The sequence below is a fragment of the Leucoraja erinacea genome, chromosome 16 (genome assembly GCF_028641065.1).
Source record: "Leucoraja erinacea ecotype New England chromosome 16, Leri_hhj_1, whole genome shotgun sequence".
NCBI lineage: Eukaryota > Metazoa > Chordata > Chondrichthyes > Rajiformes > Rajidae > Leucoraja > Leucoraja erinaceus.
In genome coordinates this window covers 23,136,549-23,156,442 of record NC_073392.1, presented here as the reverse complement: position 1 = coordinate 23,156,442, position 19,894 = coordinate 23,136,549, and the positions used below count along the sequence as shown (strand labels likewise).

General features: G+C 45.5%; 1 protein-coding gene across 3 annotated transcripts in view; it reads right to left on the bottom strand.

Annotated features, from left to right (window-relative positions):
• cacna2d2a (calcium channel, voltage-dependent, alpha 2/delta subunit 2a) overlaps positions 1 to 19,615 on the bottom strand; it is a 362,960-nt gene extending 343,345 nt beyond the window's left edge. For all 3 annotated transcript variants that reach the window (XM_055647851.1, XM_055647852.1, XM_055647853.1), the window contains exon 1: positions 19,434 to 19,615. In XM_055647851.1, coding sequence (XP_055503826.1) covers positions 19,434 to 19,555 — 122 coding nt within the window. In that variant the 5' untranslated portion in view covers positions 19,556 to 19,615. The remainder of the gene's footprint in view (positions 1 to 19,433) is intronic.
• Between the last annotated feature and the right edge of the window lie 279 nt (positions 19,616 to 19,894).

Genomic DNA, 19,894 nt, shown 5'->3' with positions numbered 1-19,894 from the left:
TCTCATAATTTTTTTGTATATCTTTATCAGGTCACTCTTCAGTCTCCAGAGAATTCCAACCGATCTAATCTCTCCCCATTACTAAAATCCTCCAATCCAGGCTACATAATGGCGAATCTCCTCTCCACTTTCTCCAAAGCAATCACATACTTCCTGTAGTGTGGTGACGGGAACTGCACACAATGCCCCAAGTGCAATTTAATCTGTGGTTTGTAAATTTACAGCTTAATATCCCAATTTTATATATTACAGTCCCTGACCAATGAAAGCAAGCATGTCATTTAGAGAAATGCATATGGTTCTGGTTGCCCAATTACAGGAAGGATGACAAGGCTTTGAAACAGGTGCAGAAATTTGTTACTAGAATTCAGCATGGATTAGGAAGTATAAACTATAAGGTAAGAAACATAGAAACATAGAAACATAGAAAGTAGGTGCGAGAGCAGACCACCAGGTCCATCGAGCCCGCACCGCCATTCGCTCATGGCTGAACACTAAACAGACACACTTACCCACAAACAGTAGACACAAGACACAGAACACAAGACACTACCCTCCCCTTTATACCGCTATCACCCCTCTCCACCCCAAGAACCTCGTGATCTCCTGGGGGAGGCAAAAAAACGGATAAAAACCCAGGTCCAATTCGGGAAAAAAATCCGGGAAATTCCTCTCCGACCCCAATCTAGGCGATCGACACTTGTCCAGGAGATCACTCAGGTCTTACTATACTAACCATACCTAGGTCCATATCCCTGCCCTCTCCCCGTAGCCCCTTATCCCCTTGGCAGCTAAAAAACCATCTATTTTAGTCTTAAATATATTTAAAGTTTCTGCTTCCACTGCTCCCTGGGGCAGTGAATTCCATAAATTAACCACCCTCTGGGTGAAGAAGTTCTTCCTCATCTCAGTTTTAAAAGAGCCCCCCCTTATTCTGCAACTATGTCCCCTAGTTCTAGTTTCCCCGATCATTGGGAACATCCTCGGTGCATCCACCCGATCAAGGCCCCTCACGATCTTATATGTTTCAATGAGATCGCCTCTCATTCTTCTAAACTCCAAAGAGTAGAGTTCCAGCCTACTTAACCTTTCCTCATATGTCAATCCCCTCATTGCAGGAATTAATCTTGTAAACCTTCGCTGCACTGACTCCAGGGCTAGTACATCCTTTCTTAAGTATGGACCCCAGAACTGTACACAGTATTCCAAATGTGGTCTCACTAATACTGTGTACAGCTGCAGCAAGACCTCCGTGTTTTTATACTCAATCCCCCTAGCAATAAAGGCCAAAACTCCATTGGCCTTCCTGATTGCTTGCTGCACCTGCATACTAACTTTCAGTGATTCATGTACTAATACCCCTAGATCCCTTTGCGTTGCATTACAACGCAGCTCCTCCTCATTTAGAAAATAACTTGCCCTATCATTTTTTTTCCCAAAGTGAATGACTTCACATTTATTAGTATTAAATTTCATCTGCCAAGTTGTTGCCCACTCACCTAGCTTATCTATATCCTTTTGCAGACTCTTCCTATCCTCCTCATCCCCTACTTTTCCTCCCATTTTTGTATCGTCCGCAAATTTTGATATATTACACTTGGTTCCCTCCTCCAAATCATTTATATAAATTGTGAACAACTGGGGTCCCAGCACCGACCCTTGCGGAACCCCGCTAGTTACCGGTTGCCATCCCGAGTATGAACCATTTATCCCCACTCTCTGCTTCCTATTTGTTAGCCAATCCTCTACCCATGCTAATATATTACCCCCAATCCCATAATTTTTTATTTTTAGCAATAGTCTCTTATGTGGCACCTTGTCAAAAGCCTTTTGGAAGTCCAAGTATACCACATCCACCGGTTCCCCTTTATCCACTCGGGTTGTTACTTCCTCAAAGAATTCGAGCAGATTCGTTAAACAGGACTTCCCCTTCACAAAACCATGTTGGTTCTGTCCGATGAAGTCATGTTTATCCAAGTGCCCCGTTAGTGTTTCTTTAATAATTGTCTCTAACACTTTACCCACCACCGATGTTAGACTAACCGGTCTATAGTTACCCGCCTTCTGTTTACTTCCTTTTTTAAATATAGGTGTTACATTGGCCATTTTCCAATCCACTGGGACCGTTCCTGCCTCCAGGGAGTTTTGGAAAATTATCACCAATGCATCCACAATCCCCACCGCTATCTCCCTCAAGACCCTTGGATGTAATCCATCAGGCCCAGGGGATTTATCCTCCTTCAGTCTCATTAATTTCCCTAATACCACCTCCTTGGTGATCTTAATAGTATTAAGCTCCTCCATTCCTACCGCCCCCTGTTTATCCAGCGTTGGAATATTTTTTGTGTCTTCTATGGTGAAGACTGATACAAAATACTCGTTTAATGCCTTTGCCATTTCCATGTTCCCCACCAACAACTCTCCAGTCTCACCCTCCAATGGACCAACGTTCACCTTAGCCACCCTTTTTCTTTTTATATAGCTATAAAAACTCTTACTATTAGTTTTTATGTTGTTCGCTAAATTCCTTTCATAGTCTATTTTCCCCGTCTTAATTAATCTCTTAGTTATTTTTTGCTGACCTTTAAATGCTTCCCAATCCTCTACCCTCCCACTATCTCTGGCTACCTTATATGCCCTTGCCTTCAGCCGAATACTATCCTTTATAGTTTTACTGAGCCATGGCTGACTGTTCTTACCCTTACCCCTTTTTTTCTTCATAGGAATAAATTTTTCTTGAAGGTTATACAGTATACCCTTAAACGTACACCACTGCTCATGTACCGTCTTATTCTTGAGTCTGCTATCCCAGTCAACTTTGATCAGCTCAGTCCTCATACCTTCATAATCCCCCTTATTTAGACTAAGCACCCTAGCCTGAGTTTCAACCTGCTCCCCTTCTATTTGAATATGGAATTCGACCATATTGTGGTCACTTGTTCCCAACGAGTCCCTAACTATGACATTTTTAATTAATCCTGCTTCATTACACAGGACCAGATCCAAGATTGCCTCCCCCCTTGTCGGTTCTGTGACATACTGTTCTAGGAACCCGTCTCTGATACTTTCTATAAACTCTTCCTCTAGTCTACCCTGCCCAGTTTGGTTTGCCCAATTAATATGAAAATTGAAGTCCCCCATGATTACAGCAGTTCCCTTTTTACATGCGTCAACTATTTGCAGATTTATGTTCTGACTAACAGCGTCACAGCTATTTGGAGGTCTATAAATTACACCCACTAGTGTTTTTTTCCCCTTATTATTCTCTATCTGTACCCAAGCTGTTTCACTATCCTGATCCTTCAACGCCATATCCTTCCTCTCTATTGCCGTTATTCCCTCCCTTATTAAAAGGGCCACCCCTCCTCCCTTTCTTTCCTGTCTATCTTTCCTAATTGTCGAGTACCCCTCTATATTTAACTCCCAGTCCTGATCCCCTTGCAGCCATGTCTCCGTAATGGCCACGATATCATAACTATATATACTTAATTGCACCGTTAATTCATTTATCTTATTACGAATACTCCGTGCATTTAGATAAAGCACTTTCAGATGATTTTTACTACCCTTCCTTTCCGTTTTTGCCCCTTTTACATCTAAAGCTTTATCTTCACACATTCTGTCTCCTGTCACATTTTGACTTTCCGCTTCCCCACTGATACCCTGCTCTATTTCCTCTACCCCTGCCGTTATTACCCCCCTTGATACCTCCCCCCCGCTCCTTAGTTTAAAGACCTCTCTACTGCCCTAGTTATATGATTTGCCAGGACCCCAGTCCCAGCACCGTTCAGGTGAAGTCCGTCCTTACAGAACAGATCCCCCCTGTCCCAGTACTGGTGCCAGTGGCCCAAGAAACCAAACCCATTATTCCCACACCAGTCTTTGAGCCACGCATTTAGCTTCTTAATTTTACGTATCCTCGCCGATTTGGCCCGTGGCTCAGGTAGCAATCCGGAGATCAGTACCCTCGAGGTTCTGCTTTTTAATTTATTCCCTAACTGCTCAAACTCCTTCAGCAGATCCTCCTTCCTCGTCCTTCCTATGTCATTGGTCCCCACATGGACCACGACCACTGGATCCTCCCCCTCCCACTGCAAATTTCTCTCCAGTATCGCAGAGATATCCTTAACCCTAGCACCGGGTAGGCAACACAGCCTTCGGGACATGTTCTGCTGGCTGCAGAGAACCCTATCTACCCCCCGAATAATACTATCCCCTATCACTACGGCATTTCTTCTAACTCCCCCCTCTTGAATGGCCTCCTGATCCACGGTGCTGCAGCCAGGTTGCTCATCCCTCCCACAGCCCCTGATCCCGTCCTTACATTGAGTAAGAGCCTCGGTCATGCTCGTCAGGGACAAGGGCTGTGGCTCCTGCCGCATCTCCTCCTGGTTCCCCCTACCTGCCTCGCTTATGGCCACACCTTCCTTTCCTTGCTCACTGCCTACTGAATTAGTTAAACTGGTCGGTGTGACCATCCCCTGGCACAAAACATCCAGGTAATACTCCCCCTCCCTGATGTACCGCAGCGTATGAAGTTGGGTCTCCAGCTCATCAATGCGGAGCTGGAGTTCCTCTAGCCTCAAACACTTACTGCAGCTGTAGGGATCTTCTACATCAATGGTGTCGACAAATTCCCACATCTCGCAGTATTGGCACATCTCCTGACTGCCCATCTTATATAGGTAATTAACTGGTTCTATTTAAGAATCCCCTACTGTATTGATACACCCCTTATTTATATAATCCTACCTCCTATAAATGGGAAAGTACTCACCCCAGCCGTAAATTACCTACTGGGTTGGCTGTCTAGTGGTAATTCCGTCCGCTCTTCCTGTCTGGCCCACTGCTCCCTTGCAGTGCGTGGCAAAGCTCTTTGCCTCTCCCAGAATCCTTAGCCTCTCAAGCGTATTGCGTGGTCTCCTCTCCGAAGACTCTCGAGCCAAAGACTCACACTTTTCTCACAGGGCACTTCCCTCACTGCCGCTCGCAAAGAGCTGTCCTGCTTAAATTGACTGATAAATTGCCTATTTACCAATTTACACAGCCAATTCCTCAGTTTTCAACTGTTTTCACCCCTCTCCTCACACTTGGGCTAGAGCCAATCAGTGGTATCTCTAGCTAATCCGTTGCTGCTGTTGCTCCTCCCAAATCTACAGCAGTAAGGTTGGACAAACTTGGTTTGCTTTCTCTGGAGTGTCGAAGGTCGAGGAAAGAGCTGATGGAAGCATATAAAATAATGAAAAGCAGGTGGGGTAGATAATCATAACCTTTATCACAGGGTGGAAATGTCAAAGACTAGAGGGCATAGCTTTAAGTTGAGAAGGGTGAAATTTAAAGGAGAAGTGAAGAACAAGTTTTTTTAACAGAGTGGTGGGTGCCTGGACTAGGTCATCAAGGGCCGTGGCATTTAAGAGGTTTTTAGGCACGTGGATATTCAGGGAATGGAGGGATATGAATAGGGGATATGAACAGGTAGGGGAGATTAACTTGGCATTAAATTTGCCACCAACATTGTGGCCTGAAGAACCTGTTATTGTGCTGTATTGTCCTATGTTCACCACCGCCCTCTGCCTCCTATCACCTAGTCAATGTTTTAAGCCAATTAGCCAGCTTGCCTCGGATCCCACGGTCCAACTTACGATGTGAAACTTGTCACACAAGGTCCTTACAGACGGCATCTATCATCCTGCATTTATCTTAGTTATTGTTCCACTGGGTCTTCCCCATTCCCCTCAAACCATGTGACCCCAGTTCTTCCCCACCCACACTAGTCCTCATACCCCCACCCCCTCACCACCCCTCCACCAGACATCGCCTTGTCCTCAGTCCAGCCACCCACCTTCCTCAGGAAACCACTTATTACTTTTCATTGGTGGGTCGGAGGTGGGAGAGTTGGCAGCTTCAAATTCAAATAGATATAATCACGATGAAGGCACCAGCAGCTCAACTTTCACAGAAGATTGAAGAGATTTGGCATGCCACCGAATACTCTCACAAAGTATCCTGACTGGTTGCATCATAACCTGGTTAGGATGTTCCAATGCAAGGAACACAAGAGGCTGCAAAAAAGTGGACTCAGCCCAGTCCATCATGGGCACAGACCTACCCACCAAGTGCCTCTACAAAAGGTGATGCCTTTATAAGATGCTATCTATCATCAAGGATACATACCATCGAGGCCAACCCCTCTTCTTGCTGCTGCATCGGGCAGGAGGAACAGAAGCCTGTAGTCCACATCACCAGGTTGAGGAACAGCTACTTTCATACAACCATCAGGTTCTGGAATCGATCCACACAAACCTAATCCTACCCAGGCAAAGGAACACTACGAACCTTTGTGCAAAAATATTTTTTCTAATTGTGTTCTGCACAATGACTTGTTTCTTACAACCTTTTCCTTTTACCCTCTTTCAGAATGTACGTGTCATATATGTAACAGTTATGTATAATGTATGTTTTTGAGTCCATTTTGTGTGATGCTGATGCAAACAAGATTTTCATTTACCTATACCTATGCATGGGACAATAAATTCAACTTCACAACCTACTCCTCCCATTCTCTCATCCAACATCTTTCTCCCCATACCGGCCTATCAGCTCATCCCCAATAAAAGGTTTTCAAAAATAAGATCAATAGATCTTTGCTGGAAAAATATATCAAGAGTTATGGGGCAAATGTTGATAAATGGAGTTATAATTCAGAAACAATAGAACAGATTAGGCTGAATTGCTCCCATCTCAGTTTCTTCCTGTCTCTCTGTACAATGTAACAACTTATTAAGCACAGGAAAAGCCCCCTTAGCTCTGCACTGAACGTGATGCCAAGTTAAACTAATCTCTGCCTGCACATGATCCATATCCACCCATCACCTGCATACCCTATATACCAAGCTAAAACCCCTTAAAACTTGCTGAACGCCACTAACATATTTGCTTCCATCACTACCCTGGTAATGTGCTCCAGTCACCCACAACTCTTGTAAAAAAAATCTTACCCCTCACATCTCCTTTAAACTTTCCCCTTCTCATCTTAAAGTTATGTTCTCTAGTTTTTGACATTTTCACCCATGAAGAAAGGTTCTGCTTGTCTACCCTATCTCTGCCTCTCTTCTATCAGTCTCCCCTCAACCTCCGACTCTCCAGAGAAAACCATCCAAGTATGTCCCTCATCTTATAGCTAATACCCTGTGATCCAGGCTACATTCTAGTAAACCTCTTCAGCACCCTCCACATTCTTCACAGGCCTCGATATACTTCCTGAAATGGGGTAATCGGAACTGCACACAATAGTCCAACCATAGTTTTATAACGCTGTAACATTACTGCCTGACTTGTACTTAATGCCCAAACCGATAAAGGCAAGCATATCATACACCTTCTTTACCATTCTATCTGCTTGTATACCACTTTCAGGGAGCTATTGGAGGTGGTTTTACGATTGCCATGAAGATCATTATGAATTTAGTGCTCTGCATCCCTAAATAATTAAAAAACTGTACCAGATAACTCTTCCGAAACGGGTCAAAGATATAGTGCATATTAAGTGCGGCAATTTAGAAATGTAATGGTGCCTATGACTAGCCCCAGGGGATAGCCGTGTGTCAGCTAAGCCACAGACACAGTGCAGCTGGGACTTATAGTCTTATAACAAAATGTAGTAGTGATATTGTAGCTGCCAGCTGGAGTCCAGTATCGTTAACTGAGAAGATTTGTTATTTGTGGAGATGGTTAGAGTTACAAATAATATTTGTGTTTCCACATGGATTGTTAACTAGCTACTCATGGAGATGTAGCTTGAAGTAGGAATCTGAGGTCCAGTTAGTTAGGGGAATAGTTATTATAAACACTGGAGCATAGCCTGGTTGGAAAATGCTCAGACAGATCAAACAATATAAAATCAGTTCATATTAAACGAAGGAGACTTTCATAGAAAAAGCATAATTTGGAAAATTATGGACGAAATAGTGTCACGTGGCTGTAAACTACAAGTGAAGATACCCAAACTGGACCTCACAATTGGGCAGCAAGGTCTTGGTTCCTCAGCCATACTGCTCTTTGATCGCAGGAGCTACATAGCATTATGAAGCTCCCCCAACTGGTGATGTGGGGTATGGCCGAATCTCACCGGAAACGTCACACAGCTGGATTGAAATATTGTCCTCTGCCCCGTTAGATCGGGAATTATGCTTCAAAAAGTCCTTCTGTACGTTTCCTAATCTATGATCTACCCCTCCTAGATGTACTTGGGACACTGAATGGCGATAACTCACATTCATTTAATGCTCATTTATGAAGAAAGGCGACTCAAGACTCTTCGCAGAAATAACAAAAATAGCCGCTGTGTTGATAGTGGACAAAAGGCCAATTATTTGTAGAGATGGGTTTTTAAAAGTGTTTGAAAGCAGGCAGAAAGAGAGAGAAAGAGGATAGAGGGTCCCATGAGAGAGTTCCAGAAATTAGGACCAAGCCAAAAAATAGGTGTGTTATAGATATTTGGGACGAAAGTCTACAACATATACATCAATGTTCGTTAAATGCCAGACATTCTTTAATACAGTTTAAAGTATTACATAGACTGCATTACTCTAAAACAAAATTAAATAGAATTTTCTCACATAGCTCACCTATCTGTGATAAATGTCAACACTCAGAGGCTAATTTAACTCATACTTTTGTAAATTGTATAAAATTCAAAAATTTCTGGACGGATATTTTTAGAATAATTTCTGAAGTTGTTAATACACAATTGGATCCCGACTCAAAACTAATAATATTAGGAATATCAGAACAAAGCATAAAACTTACAACAAGCCAAAGAATCTTCTTTGATTATAGTATAATAACTGGGTAAAAATTAATATTAAAATTTTGGAAAAGTCCAACAACCCCCACAATCAACATGTGGATTATGGAGATGTCGGAGACCTTACATTTGGAAAGAACTAGACTTGTCTTAATTGACAAACAATAATTATTTGCTAGAATATGGTCTCCATTTATTGACTTTTTGAAAGGGTAAATTAGGCCGGCACAGATGTCTGAACCCAGGATTAGATGAATAATTATATTTTATAATCTACGGACATATCTCCAAAGAAGTATTATTGATAATTTATTCTATTCTTTTTTATCGTGTTTTTTCTCTTCTTTCTCACTATCTATTAAAAAATAAAAAAAATAAAAATAGGTGTGCAAATAGTAAAGATGCATGGACAAGGTATAAAGGGACTAATGTTAAAGGTAAAACATTACCTTTGTAAATGTTATTTTGTATTGTTACTTTGTAAAAACAAGTAACGATAAAGGTAATATCGACTGACATCTATTATAAACTCACTGACTCCCACAACTATCTCAACTACACTTCTTCCCACCCTGTTTCCGGCAAAGACTCTATCCCCTACTTCCAATTCCTCCGTCTGAGCCGCATCTTCGCCCAAGATGATGTGTCCCACACCAGGACATCTGAGGTGTCCTCATTCTTTAGGGAATGGGGTTTCTCCTCTCCCATCATAGATGAGGCCCTCACTAGTGTCTCCTCAGAACCCCGCAGCTCCGCCCTTGCTCCTCCTCCCCCTAGTCGCAACAGAGACAGAGCCCCCCAGTCCTTATCTTTCATCAGCTGTCGCATACCACACATAATCCTCTGAAATCTTTGTCAACTCCAAAGGTATCCCAACACTAGTCACATCTTTCCATCACCACCCCTATCTGCCTTTCGCAGAGACCATTCCCTCTGCAACTCCCTGGTTAACTCATCCTTTCCCACCTAAACCACCCCCTCCCCAGGTACTTTCCCCTGCAACCGCAGAAGATGCAACACCTCTCCCAATATCTCCTCCCAATAACTCTGTCCAGGGACCCTGACAGTCCTTTCAGGTTAGGCAGAGATTCATTTGCACCTCCTCCAACATCATCTATTGTATCCATTGTTCAAGATGTGGACTTTTATACATCGGCGAGACCAAACATACACGGGGCGATCGTTTAGCTGAACACCTTCACTCAGTCCGCCTGAATCTAACTGATCTCCTGGTTGCTAAACACTTTCATTCTCCTTCCCATTCCCACACTGACCTTTCTGTCCTAGGTCTCCTCCATTGTCAGACACAAATTGGAGGAACAGCATCTCATTGTTAAACACAAATTGGAGGAACAGCATTTCATATTTCTCTTGGGCAGCTTACAGCCCAGTGGTATGATTTTTGATTTCTCTAACTTCAGGTAGCCCCGGCATTCTGTCTCCCTCTCTCTCTCTCTCCCTCCCCCACCCAAGTCGCACTAGCTTCTCGTTTTCACCCAACAAACAGCTAACAATAGCCTGTTTCCTTTACACCGTTACTTTTTTGCACATCTTTCATTCATTGTTCTTTATCTCTCTACATTATCGTCTATATCTCTCGTTTGCCTTATCCCTAATCAGTCTGAAGAAGGGCCTCGCCCCGAAACGTCACCCATTCCCTCTGTCCAGAGCTGCTGCCTGTCCCGCTGAGTTACTCCAGCCTTTTGTGCCGATTAACGGTAAAACGAATGTATTGATGATGGCATGATAGAAGGCGATGTAAGGATTTGTAAACAGAACTCCAAACTAATCAGCAAAGACAGAGTGTTGGTCAAGCAGTGTTTTGTGTGCAACAGGATATAGGCCGCAGGTTGTTGTGGAGGCCAGTAAAACGGCATTGGAGGTTTTGAAGGTCCTCAGGTCTGAAGAAAATGTTGATTTTTCAATCAGCGGCAACAAGCAGCCAGGATGAATGCTAAAGGTACAACGTTTTTGTCAAAGGACCACATGATGACAATCTTTCCAGAGCTCATTACGAAATGATAATATTTGATTCACAGCTTAACATTAGACAAACAGGCATGATTTAATAGCCCATCAACATTCACCCTCTGATAACCCAGCAACATGCCCTCTGACCCAGCTCTGTGTTGCATCTCTCCAGCCAGGTTTCCACATTGAATGCGATGACCCCTAGCATCATGGCACCCTATGTGGCTGGAGTAGAAGTAATCTGTTCATACGTAACCTTCCTGATCTACCTACGCCTTCGACATGGCAAAGTACACCATCCTCCTTCAATGTCTCCTATCCTCCAGCAGGGTCAGACTCCCCTGGGATTTTTCATTCTTATCTGTGCAGTCAGAGCCATATCCACCGTGTAGATACAAAGAACTGCAGATACTGAAATTTTGAGCAAAATGCAAAATGTTGGAGAAACTCAATGGATCAGCTGCATCTGTGGACAAAATGGACAATGCGTCGGGTCAGGACCCTTCTCGATTGTTAAGGGTTTGGACACACTAGAGGCAGGAAACATGTTCCCGATGTTGGGAGAGTCCAGAACCAGGGGCCACAGTTTAAGAATAAGGAGTAAGCCATTTAGAACGGAGACGAGAAAACACTTTTTCTCACAGAGAGTGGTGAGTCTGTGGAATTCTCTGCCTCAGATGGCGGTGGAGGCAGGTTCTCTGGATGCTTTCAAGAGAGAGCTGGATAGGGCTCCTAAAAATAGCAGAGTCATGGGGATATGGGGAGAAGGCAGGAACGGGGTACTGATTGGGGATGATCACATTGAATGGCGGCGCGGCTCGAAGGGCCAAATGGCGTACTCCTGCACCTATTGTCTATTCTACACACTGATCCTTGTGATTCTCATTTTCAGCATTTGTAGGGGCAGTTGCCCTTGGGATCCATGCTCACCTACCCGCAGCAGCTTATCTTGCAATCACACAAGTTGCAGCAGCTGCGTTTTTATCCCCTCCCTTCACACCATTCAAGTCTCCACATGGTCTTTGCAGATGAAGCAGTGATTTACTTGTCAATTACATACACAGTATGCTCCTAATTTGACATTCTCTCCATTATTGAGTCCAAATACAGATCATTGACAATTCTGTTCCAACTGCTGTTATAACTCTTGGCATGTAAGCTTCTAGTCACCTTAATTCTCAAGCACAGAAACATAGAAAATAGGTTTGGGCCTGCACCGCCATTCAATGTGATCATGGCTGATTATCCAACTCGGTATCCCATCCCTACCTTCTCTCCATACCCCCTGATCCCTTTAGCCACAAGGGCCACATCTAACTCCCTCTTAAATATAGCCAAAATAAATCCCTTTATATCTCTGTACACCCCATCCCCCTTTCATTCTATTTATCTGCCTTTCCGCCTGGTCATAAGAACATAAGAAACAGAAGCCAGAGTAGGTCACCTGTCCACTCATGCCGGCTCCTCCATTAAATAAAGCCATGGATGATCTTCCACCTCAACATCACAATTCCTGCATTAAACCCATATCCCTTGATTCCCTGAATATCCAACACTGTTCAATGTAGGCTTGAGAAGCAGCACCTCATCTTTCAACTATATGATGGCCTCCTAGAGTCAATACTGAATTCAGTAATTTCTGGTAATCAACATTTCCTATAGTATTTCAGATGAAGATTCTGCTTTTCTGTTAAGTCTCCTGCAAACCAGTCAAGTGATTCGATAATTGTTGCATTACCATCCTCCTTCACCTGCACTTTTATTCATTTAATCTCTTCTTCCACTCTGTAGCAAGCTTTGAATTTCATTCACCTCTTTCCTGTATCATAAAATCTGTTTAGTCATAGATTCATACAGCATGGAAACAGACCATTTGGCACTTGCCCATGCCAACCAAGATGCCCCACCTACACTAATCCTACCTACCTGCGTTTGACCGATATGCTTCTTAACCTTTCCTGTCCATGTACCTGTCCAAATGTATTTAAATGTGATACTACCTGCCTCAACTACCTCCTCTGGCAGCTTGTTTCATATACCCACCATTCTTTAGCCCTCAGGTTCCTATTAAAACTTTCCTCTCTCTCAAACCTATTGCCTCTGGTTCTCAATTCCCCTACTCTGGGTATAAGACTCTGTGCATTTACCCATTCTAAGCCCTCACGGTTTTTTACACCTCTATAAGATTATCCCTCATCCTCCTGTGCTCCAAGGAATAAAGACCTAACCTGCTCAACCCCTACCTACAGCACGCCCTCGAGTCCTGGCAACATTCTTATAAATCTTCAATACCCTTTCCATCTTAACACCTCTTTCCTATAAGAGGATGACCAAAACTGGACACAATCATCTGAATGTGGCCTCACATCTCTAACTTTTGCAAATTCTAGTGAACAGCCGACCAGCCAAAATATTAAATGTTTCTCTCTTCACGGGTGTTTCTTGATCTCTTGGGTTGAGTTAGGTTATTTTGTTAAAAACAATTTTTTCTGTTTTTTATTTCAAATTTCAATCACAGAGCCATAGTGAGTTACAGCACAGAAACAAACCATTCAGCCCACACACATTTTTGTATAATCCTACCCTAACCCATTTTATTATTCCCCATAATGTTATTATATCTTACCACCCCCCCCCCCCCCTCCAAAAAAAAAACTATAAACTTGCAGTAATTCACAGTGGGCAATTAACCTACCACCCTACATGTCCTTAGATTATGACACAAAACCAGAGCATCCAGAAGAAACCCTCCCGGTCCCAGGAAAAACGTGCAAACTCCACACAGACAACACTGGAGGTCAGAACTGAACTCAGGTCAGGAAACAACTCCACCAACTGTGCCATTGTATAATATCTGTTGTATTTTGCTTGTATAACAAGAGTCACCAACGTTTGTCCATTCATATAATATTACTTTCATTGTTTCCCAAAGATCTATCCCTGGTCCACTCTTATGCCTTACAGGTATATCCTGAACCTTGATGATATAATTGGAAAATATAGTTAAAAATAATAAACTGCAGATGCTTGAAATCGTAAATAAAACAGATCCAGCTGGCCAGCTGGGGATACTCATTGGGTGAGGCAGCACATGGAAAGGAAACTGTCAATAAATGGACTGGGAGGTTAGAAAACAAACATGGCGGGGAGGGGGGGGAGTGGGTGGAGGGGGGAAGAGAGGTGGGAGAGGGGGAGGGGAGAGGGGGAGGGGGGGGGGGGGGTGACGATGATGACAAATGCAGGAACAAGAGAAAGTCTATGATATAGCAGAGGACAAGACATGAATGGATGTCACCGATTGATAGGCAGGGTCCTGAAGGCTTATTTTATTGTAGCCAAGCTGCCCGGAGCAGGTAAATCAGGGGAGAACAGGGGAGAGAGGATAATAAACATCTGGATATGCTGTGAGATGCAAAACACAGAGGTACAACCAAGGGATTGAAAAGTGCAAAATCTACAGATGCTGAAAACAAATACAGAAAACACGGGAAATATTTGGCAGGTCTTTTTATTTAAGTTTATTGCCAGGCGGCTACATTTCTGAATTGCGAACCTATCAGATCACAAATAGTTCTTGAAAACAGAACCCTGTTAGAACCTGGGGAGGACTTGTATCATAAGTCAACAAGTGTGATGAATAAGGAACACAGAAAGGTGAGCAAATGAGGCACAAAACTAGAAGAAGCAAGTGTTGGCAAAGTGCAAATTAGTTTGATCGGACTTTATTTTTTCCTGGGTTCCTGGTTTTCATTACACTAATGGAAGAAAAGTAACAATTACAGAACTGGGCAACACTATCAAGGCCAAGTTTCCCATCTCCAGCTGCTCAAAGGAGTTGGTCTTTGGTTGATTTCTTGGTGATGGTAATTTGTATACCTGACCTAATTTGCCAGATCACTTTGCTGGACTATATTCTAAGGGATTAGAGTTGCCTGTAGACCAGGCTGAGTTGCCTTCTTCTGAAGAATAATTCTGAACCATTAAATCTTTTCACAATAATCCGTCAGTTTTCATGATCACTTTCATTTCTATGCCACCCGATTCATCATGAAAATGTTCTTGATTTATTAGTTGAACCTTCAACCTCTGAACTGCTGTGTCAATATTGCATGCAGATCTTCCATTCCAACTATAATAATTCCAGTAATATCAGAGGGAGAGAATGGGTGTGAGGATGCAGAACTAGAGACCTTCCCAAAAGGAAAGGTTTCCTCCCACATCCAATGCTGGTTGGTAAATTGCCCCTAGTGTGTAAATGAGTAGTAGATCTAGGAGTAAATGTGCTGAGAATAAAAACTGAATTAATATAAAATTAATATAAATTGGTTATTGATGGCTGGCAAGCAGTGCCTGTTTCCGTGATGAATCTCTCAGTGACTTTATCTAAAGAAAAAGTTATGCGTGGAGCCAAGATCAATTATGTTACGGAATAAGGGAATGGCAGGAAAGTTATGCAAATATGTTTGCCTATGTTCATCGATGAAGCCACAAATAAAATTCCTGGAGGGGACAGGTCTGTGTTTTAAATAGTCAGCTTCAGTGACAAAACGTATTGTTGCAAAGGAGGTAGCATATTGACTGCATTGGTTGTCATCTTTTAAAATTCCACAGTTTCTGGAATTACCCCATAAACTGGAAGATGCCAAATGCAGCCCCACCATTTAAGAGAGGAAGGGGAAAATGCAGGGAACAGCAAGACAGTTACCCTGATTTCAACTGTTGCGAAAATGCTTGCATCAACAATGAATAAGTTATAACAAGGCATTGAGGAAATTATAGATTTCGCATGAATTTAATGAGATATAGTACGATTGGCAAATCTGTTAGATTAGATAAAGTGAAATCAGCCGAGATAATATCTTTCAACTTTGAGGTCTTTGAAAAGATGTTGCACAAGAAGTTATTAAGCAATATTAGAGCACATGAGCTTGGGGAAATATACTGCCATTAACTGATGATTGGTTAATAGATAGTGCAGAAATTAAAGGCTAATTTTGGCGTTAAGAGGTTGTGACTAGTGAGGTGCCACACCGTGAATCGGTAGAGAGCACAATGTGATGACCAATTACAATATATCCAGGTTTTCTGGAGATTCTAAGAGCCCAATGAGATGACCGCAAGAAACTGCAGGTGCTGGTATCTTGAGCAAAGGGCAAGGCACCTGGGGAGCTCAGCAGGCCAGGCAGTATTTGCAGAGGGAAATGGGCAGGTGATATTTAAAGTGGGGACACTTCTTCAGACCGAGGAGATGAGATGACCAATTGCAATATTTCAAGTCTAAACTGGGTGGCAGTGAAAGTTGAGAGGAGGAAAAATAGATAGGCTGCATGAAAGGGTAAGCAGATGGAATATATTACTGAAAATGTGAATTAGGTAGAGAAATTAGAAAAACAAAGTATTTGTGAAAAATGAAAAATGCTGGGAAAAATTTAGAGGAACCTGATGGCCTGTATACAAATCAGTGGACATTAGCCTTCATATACATCAAGCACCTAGAAAAACGAATGGTATGTGTAGGAAGAAACAGCAGATGCTGGCTTACACCGAAGATGGACACAAAATGCTGGAGTAACTCAGAGGGACAGTCAGCATCTCTGGAAAGAGGGAATGGGTGATGTTTTAGGTGGAGACCCTTCTTCAGACTAATGGTACGTGTGTTCATGTAAAGTAATATTTCTGAAATTATTGGGGTCCATGTCATTTCATCGGATTGATTTCTCCGACAAGAAATTGTTCCCTGTGCAGACTGGGGCTACACTCTGGACAGATTTCAAGAGTAAGAAATTATCATCCCTTTGGGTAGAGATAATGTTTCCACTGGCCAGGCTGACAAGAATCACAGCCTTAATATAACGGGTCAGACGTCCGGGACCGTGACGAAATGAAACGCCAGAAAGAGCACCTTTGAAGCTCATTTGAAGCTGTTCATTTGGGTGTGGTGAAGTCGAGGAACAGGCGCCATTCAGAGTGAATAAACAGCTAGCGCAGTGCCGCTAGATGAAAGGCCCTGTTATTCACTGGCCATCCAATGTTCATATTATTCAAAGACAAACCTGCACTGGCATTTGACAGCTCTGAAAAAAACTATCAGAATTGCGGCATTAAAGGCTAACATATTTCCCGCACGGGCAATTCTAAATATAACAGCTCCACTCAAACAAAAATCACACAGCAAAATAATGTGAAGAAGAGGGAAATAATGGAGCTAGTTGAGGCAGCCGCAAACTAACGTCAGAATGCGCTGCAGCAGATCTGTGCTACACCCAACCTGTACACACGGTAGCTTCAGGTTTCATACACACACCTCGCACAGATACACACTGAGAGACCAGGTCACCCACCGCACATCCACTCGCCTGTAGTGTGAAGTTAGCCTAGGGCACAAGTCACCTCCTTTACACGAGGCACAGGTTGGGATGTGGTGTGAGTGAGTTAGGAAGGATGCATGTGACGGGCTCCCCGCGGCAGCCGGAGAAGCGCCCGGGTCTCCAGGCAGATCGATAGGTGTTTGACGGAGGCAGGGTATAGGGGTGAGGGGGGAAAGCGGTAAACCGAAAGCACCAATAATACTGAAAAAATAACTCAGCAGGTCAGGTAGCACCTGTGGAAAGAGAAACGGCTAACGTGCCGGGTGTGCGATCCTCGAGTTTTACTGAACGGGGGTATAGGAAACCTATTCCTCTTCTCATGCTGCAAGTATTCAGACGGCGTTCGTGCTAAATCGACGATGAGAGGGAGGCGCCGATTGAAGTGGCGGCTATTTACCAAACTGCACGCTTAATATGAAGAAGTGGTATTTAAAGGTGATGGAGTGGGGAGGATGGAGAGCGGGCAGGAGGTAGCCCTGTAATAGTTCACCCCAGGGCGCCGTGCACGCAGTTCACTGCAGCCTGGCTCCGGTTCAGTCAGCTCTCTCCGTGACCCCGGCCCCCCGTCTCCGCCAACACGGACCTGCACCCCAAAGATGCAATCGCCGTGTCCTCGACCGTCAGAGCCAGGCGCGGACAACAGCATCTGGGGACCAGGCGCTAGTATCCACCCCTGACACGGGTAGAACACTGCCCACACCCGGCACAGACAGAGAACCCCAGGCGGTTTCTGGATGCAGTAAAACCCTGCTTGTGCGTTTGTGGATGGAACACGAAAAATGCTGCAAGTTCGCTGCAGATGCGCCACGCCGGGGTGCTGGTCCTAGCCGGGAACTTGGCAAGGCAGCTGGTATCTGCACCAATTTCAGTTGCGATTATCAGAGTTGGCGGCTCCCTCTTCATCACCTCCCGCCTCCCCAGACACCTCTGGCCCCGAATCAGCTCCCGGCGCCAGCTGAACTCTCAGGCCAAATCCACGGTGACCAAACCCTCCACGCTGTCCGGCCTCGCCTTACTCACACCTCGCCGCAGCATCACACGCTGCCTTACTCACTCTCAGCACTGGAAAGTTGTTTATTGTGAATAATTGATGGGATGGTAACAAAACATGGCATGGCGTCCGTCAATCGGAGTAGGTGCTGGCGGCGGTCCACTCGGCGCCAACGCTCCAGCAACGGCAGGGCAGCGGAGTTGGGGGACGAGGGTAGGGAGCCAGTCTATACCCCGCTGGAACCCGCGAATTCACAGTTAAACCGGCAAGCACCATCGACAATGGTCACCCCGGACGCTGCACTCACCTACCCACCCGGAGGGCAGACTCTTAGAAATACCCTGAGTAGGGCATTACCCACAGCTCGGCGACGTCCCCGCGGCCAGGACAAGGCAGAGACGTACGTGCACCTGTTGTTCTAGGCGAGGTCACCGGCTGCCCGGAGCGCGGCACCAAGGCAGCCACCAGACCACTGTGAAAGTGATAGCACTATGGAATGACCCACACGTACATTTCCCCAAGCCCTCAACAATCCCCGAGATCTCCCACCTCCTCACCCCCACTGTCTCACCCCCCACCGCACACTAGTCCCGGCCATCGGGCTCCAACCTCACCCACACTCCACAGCACTGGACCCCGTCACCACCGGCTCCTGCCCCATCCCCGGACCCAGGGCTCTTTCCCCACCTCCCGTCCTGACCCACGACTCTCTCCTGTCTCCCGTCCCGGGACTCTTCCTCCCCTCCCTCCCCCACCTACTCCTCTCTCGGTCCCCGGACCCTCCCCCCATCCACCTATATCCCGGTGAATTCAACCCCAGCCGCTGTCCCTCCGCTCCGGCCCGCCAGCCCACCAAGGAAACCGCGGCGAAATGCGCATCGTCGCGTCCGTCCGCCCGCAGGTAGCAGCGACTCTGCGCCGTGAATCCCACCGGGAACAGCTTATCCCACCGGGAGTATCCTTGCGAGATCAACCCCCCCCCCCCCCCCGAGCCTCCGGGATAATCTCGCCCGTCCCTCCCGGACAACCGGGAGCATCTTATCCCACCCCTTTCCTGCGGGAATATCCCACCGGGAGCATCATATCCCACCCATCTCCACCACAGTATCCCACCGAGATCATCTGATCCCAGCCTCTCCACGGGGAATATCCGTGCGGGAGCATCTCCTCCATCCCAATCGAACACCAGACAACATCCCAGACCGACCCCCCCGGCTTATCTCCCCCCCTCCCCGGGAAGGTCCCAAGCCGGTGGTGGGTGCCCCGGTGCCCCTGGCCGTGCCCCGCCTGGACTCACGTGTAGTTGGCCGGGAAGCTGTAGCCCGCCGCCAGGTCGGTCAGCACCAGCAGAGCAACACACAACGCGCCGCCGGCAGCCGCCATTTCCACAGCCCGGCCGGGACCTGCACACCGCTCCATTCAACCAGAGAGGAAAAGAGAGCGGCGTTCCCGCGCAGCGCGCTCCCGAGTCCGCGCCAACGCCGCTCCGCACGGCCAGCGAGGGGGATGCGCGCCGCCGAGTGAGCAGGACGGAGGGAGGATGAGAACAGGATGATGCAGAGGATGGGATGATGGGGGGGTCAATGAACTGACGGGCGAGGTCGATGGGAGAGCACGGGGTGCTTGGCAGGAGTGTGTGTGTGTGTTTACATTGATGGGGTGGAGGTGGTGTTTGTGTTGAAGTTGATGGCAAGGGGTAGGGGCAATGCAAGGCGTGTGTGTGTTCGTGCTGAAGGGGAGTGCAGTAGGTGGCATTGA